General features: G+C 39.4%; 1 protein-coding gene across 1 annotated transcript in view; it reads left to right on the top strand.

Annotated features, from left to right (window-relative positions):
* LOC101854439 (hillarin) overlaps positions 1 to 4315 on the top strand; it is a gene marked incomplete in the record, with an annotated part of 44794 nt that overhangs the window by 28670 nt on the left and 11809 nt on the right. The window contains 2 exon segments of the mRNA XM_013087485.2: positions 1527 to 1538; positions 2808 to 2887. Coding sequence (XP_012942939.1) covers positions 1527 to 1538; positions 2808 to 2887 — 92 coding nt within the window.

The raw sequence follows: 4315 nt of genomic DNA, 5'->3' as shown, positions 1-4315 counted from the left end.
TGACAAAGCAAATAAGACGTGAATAAATATCTGTGAGCGGAGCAGCCCCAGATGTTGTCTACATACACGTACAAGGTGATTTAAAAAACCAAACACCTGTACAACTTGTTTTGTAAATATCTTCCTCCATACTGAAGTTTTTCGTTTTAGATTTGAACCGAATATTCGGAAGTCAAAAGGAATTTGTCTGATATTCATTTTAGATAAGTCCGTTGAATGGTTTTGCTCTATATGACGCATTAAAAAAACTACCCATGTTCGACCTTGTCCCTATTTTCATAGCATGACGCACCAGGTCGCATTAGCCCTCAACTAAATGTTGCAACGATCGTGCCATATTGAAAGCTACAGCAGTCTAACAAGTCAACAGACGTCTGCAGATATCATTTTCCCCAAATTTCATTTGCCTGCTGAGATCGTGGCTGAGAAGTTTTGTAAGAAACGGAGAGCTTATTGTATTGAACATTACCTCTCCACAAACTCACCATCCCTAACATTTCGTAAGTTCTGTGCACAGTATTGAAAGAATGCTTAGGTGCCGTCAAGACTTTTAGTGTCATGAGTAGAGAAGTTCCGTTAGTTTGGATCTATAGCGAATTAGAACCGAAAAGTTCCTACAAAATGACTACTTCAGGTCGAACACGCACCATGCTTAGCCCTTTAAACGTCACATGGGTGAAGATGTCAGTAGTCGAGTCCCATGAGACGTCTGTACGTAGACGATCTGTAGCTAGGACTTTTCTACACCTCAACAGTCTGCATTCTCATGGCAGATCTTAACCTTCGACTGTACCAGTTTCATCTTCGCTAGACCGAGATGAAATGGATCAGAGAATGGCAATGTGTTCATGATTTCTCAATTGTCTTGAAAAGCGGGATCACTTCCTCGATGAAATTACTGCAAAGGCCATTTTCACCCTGCGGGATATGTTAACCCCAAAAATGCTGTCTGTAGGGCACCCCACTCCCTATTCTCTGTAGAAGCCACTTCATACAGATTATGTACAGTGTGTGTGGCTTTAAACACTCATGGTTCAGCAGGTCCTTGTGTTTGGGCGCCGTTGAACATTTCGAACGACACATTAAAAATGTGGCGAGTCCAAAGAAGGGTAGGTAGAGCACTGCTTCTAGGAATTCCCGAATTAAATTGTTAGCTTTTAATCTGTAAAAGAAATTAGATATAGTTAAAATGTTGCGGGGATGGAAAGTTAAAAGTCAAAGAAAAAATAAAGAAAAAAGTGAACCAATCTTTTCACGACTTCCTTTAAAAGATTTTCACAAATTGGCGAACTTTGCGTTATTGGGTGCTTTTTTCTTTAAAGCAATTTCCGTTTTCAAAGTATGTTTCTTCTTTGTGAATTTTATGTCAAACAAATTCCTTTTGAATGAAATATGTCTGTTTCAAAATACAGCATTCTTGAACAATTTGTATGCGAGATGTTCAGAAAAAAGTTGTACAGTTGTGGGTTTTTTTGGATCACCCTGTATATATTCTTTATAATGACAAAGCAAGTTAGACGTGAATAAAGAGCTATGAGGTGAGATAAGAGGTTAAGGCTCAAATGTTACACCCATGTTATAATTGCTACCTTAGACTTACAAAGCTATATCTGAAATGTTTGTCCGTTTCAAGTTACTAAGACCATGAGGTCAGAAACCAAATTTTTTATCCGCTTTAGCAAAACTGTAAGATTATTCGGAGTCGTTATCACGATATTCAAAGAACTGCATTCGAAAATGTTTGGCATGGTGCGAAACTCAACATTTTTGACGTCAAATTTCTCAAAACTAGGTACTTAGCAGATAGGACTTGGTAAACATTCTAAGGCAGGGTATAAGTATGACAAAGCATTTTAAAATAATAATAATAATAATAATAATAATAATAATAATAATAATAATAATAATAACAATAATAATAAAAAATATTTGTATAGCGCATATACCCGCTCAACAGCAGGCTCTATGCGCTTTACACTATATTATTACCCCAGCAGAACATAGAACCATGTGGTAGTCATAGAACACTCCGAAACATTCTCAGCTTCCCGTGAAGCATACAGTGCAAGCAGCTGATTAAGCGCTCAAACACTAACAAACTGACAAGATCTTTCGCTGTCTATAACCGGGTACCCATTCCCACCTGGGTGAAGTGAGGAAAATTCGTGTAAAGTGCCTTTCCCAAAGACACAACGTCGGGCCCCTGACGGGATTCGAACCCACGGCGGCCTTACATTTGCGAGTCCGAGAGCCTAACCACTAGGCCACCTATAATAGAGAATTATATCAGCTTTATAGATACTGTTAGCTGCTGCCCGCTACAAACATCCTTGATTTTGTTCGTGGGAGGCTCAGTAGATATAATGCGAACAATTTACAAATGAGACGTGCAGTTTCCGGGACAATTGAATGGACATAATATATTCATATGTATAGGCCATGGGCATCTTGCTACCACTGACAAAGTAGAAGGCAAACGAGGCAGGGGTAGACCATGATGATATACGTTTTTTTTAAAGCATCCGCGCAAAGAAATTATTTTTTTTAAACCGCTATAATCGCTGATGTCTATTGCTGCTGCTGCTGTTGTTGACGATGATGATAATGTTGATGATTTAATATCTGCTTTATACAATGATGACGATGATGATGATGATGGTGATGATGATGATGATGATGATGATGATGATGATGGTGATGGTGATGGTGATGGTGATGATGATGATGATGATGATTGCTGAGTAAAACATTCGCATACATAGTTACTATCAAAATCCCACTTTGACCATACCCATTCTTTCTCCCAGGACTTTGAGAATGCCAACGTGTTTGACGCGCAGCTTCTTCTAGAGGAGAGACACAGAGAGGAAGAGGAGCGACTGTTGAGGTGGGTCAGAGGAGAGAATAAATCTTTGTGTTGGAGCCTCATTTCAACTCTTGAGATGAGTCAGACTGCATTACCTGTATTACCTGTCCTGGACAACAACGTCGTTGCACTCCTTACAGGTCCATAAGTGCTCAGTTCCCCCCAGCACCAAAGCCTGCAAGGTATCCATACTGATTGTTCCGGTGGCTGTCTGATTATTGCGACGTCTTTCCTTTCCAGATAATCGTTCCTTTCTTCCTTCTTCCCTCGCAATCCCCATTTCCCGCTTCCCAATGATTGTGTGGTATTCTGCTGCTGTCAGATGAGTCAGAGAAGTAGGTAAATCTTTGTGTTGGAGCATCATTTCGACTGTTTAAGTGAGTCAGAGAAGTTGTTAAATCTTTTTTGTTGTTAAAGTTTTAGTAGAGGTTTTACGGCCTGGCAACTGCATAAGGCCATATGAGCGCCAAGGGGTGAATGTCAACAGAGAAGTCCTTACAGGGAATCAGACTTACTCCGCTCACCTCTATAGCTTCAACAACACACAGTCTGTGTCGACTATCAAGGCACTCCGGAAATAGCGGGTCTCAAGAGTGTGACAAACATAAAAAAGAAGTTGAGGAAAATGACGATAGTAAGGATTAGGAAAGAAAAAGCAACAGTTCCCTGTTGCAGTTCAGGGACAGTTATGAGCATGATCTTGTTAGATCAGCCTATTTACGATTCTACTGTGCTCTAGAACGAGAAATGTCCCCCCTTTGGGAATGGCCTAAAGACACTTCAGCTTTTGTGTTGGAGCATCATTTCGACTGTTTAGATGAGTGTGAGATGTCGGTAAATCGTTGTGTGTGAGCATCGTTTCTTCACGTCTTGCGTGTCAAGATCCCGTTAGATGCTGGTTTAACAGTGTGCCTCTCTCGTGGAGATTGAACGAGGTGATTGTCGAAATAGTTGAAGTTGACAACGAGTTCGAGGAAGGTCTGTTCTGTTCTCCGTGCTAATAATGGTGAGAACAGTGACAAAAATGTAAATGATAAGAAAAAGTAGAATAAACCAGACGATGATGGTGATATTAACAATAATCTAATGACAATGATAATGATAATAGTAGACGTTATAAAAATGATATAGTGATAATAATAATAAAAGGCTCAAATGTTACACCCATGTTATAATTGCTACCTTAGACTTACAAAGCTATATCTGAAATGTTTGTCCGTTTCAAGTTACTAAGACCATGAGGTCAGAAACCAAATTTTTTATCCGCTTTAGCAAAACTGTAAGATTATTCGGAGTCGTTATCACGATATTCAAAGAACTGCATTCGAAAATGTTTGGCATGGTGCGAAACTCAACATTTTTGACGTCAAATTTCTCAAAACTAGGTACTTAGCAGATAGGACTTGGTAAACATTCTAAGGCAGGGTATAAGTATGACAAAGCATTTTA

The sequence above is a fragment of the Aplysia californica genome, unplaced genomic scaffold (assembly GCF_000002075.1).
Source record: "Aplysia californica isolate F4 #8 unplaced genomic scaffold, AplCal3.0 scaffold00592, whole genome shotgun sequence".
Taxonomy (NCBI): domain Eukaryota; kingdom Metazoa; phylum Mollusca; class Gastropoda; order Aplysiida; family Aplysiidae; genus Aplysia; species Aplysia californica.
Note: the sequence above shows the minus strand (reverse complement) of the source record. Positions and strands in the feature narration are given on the sequence as shown.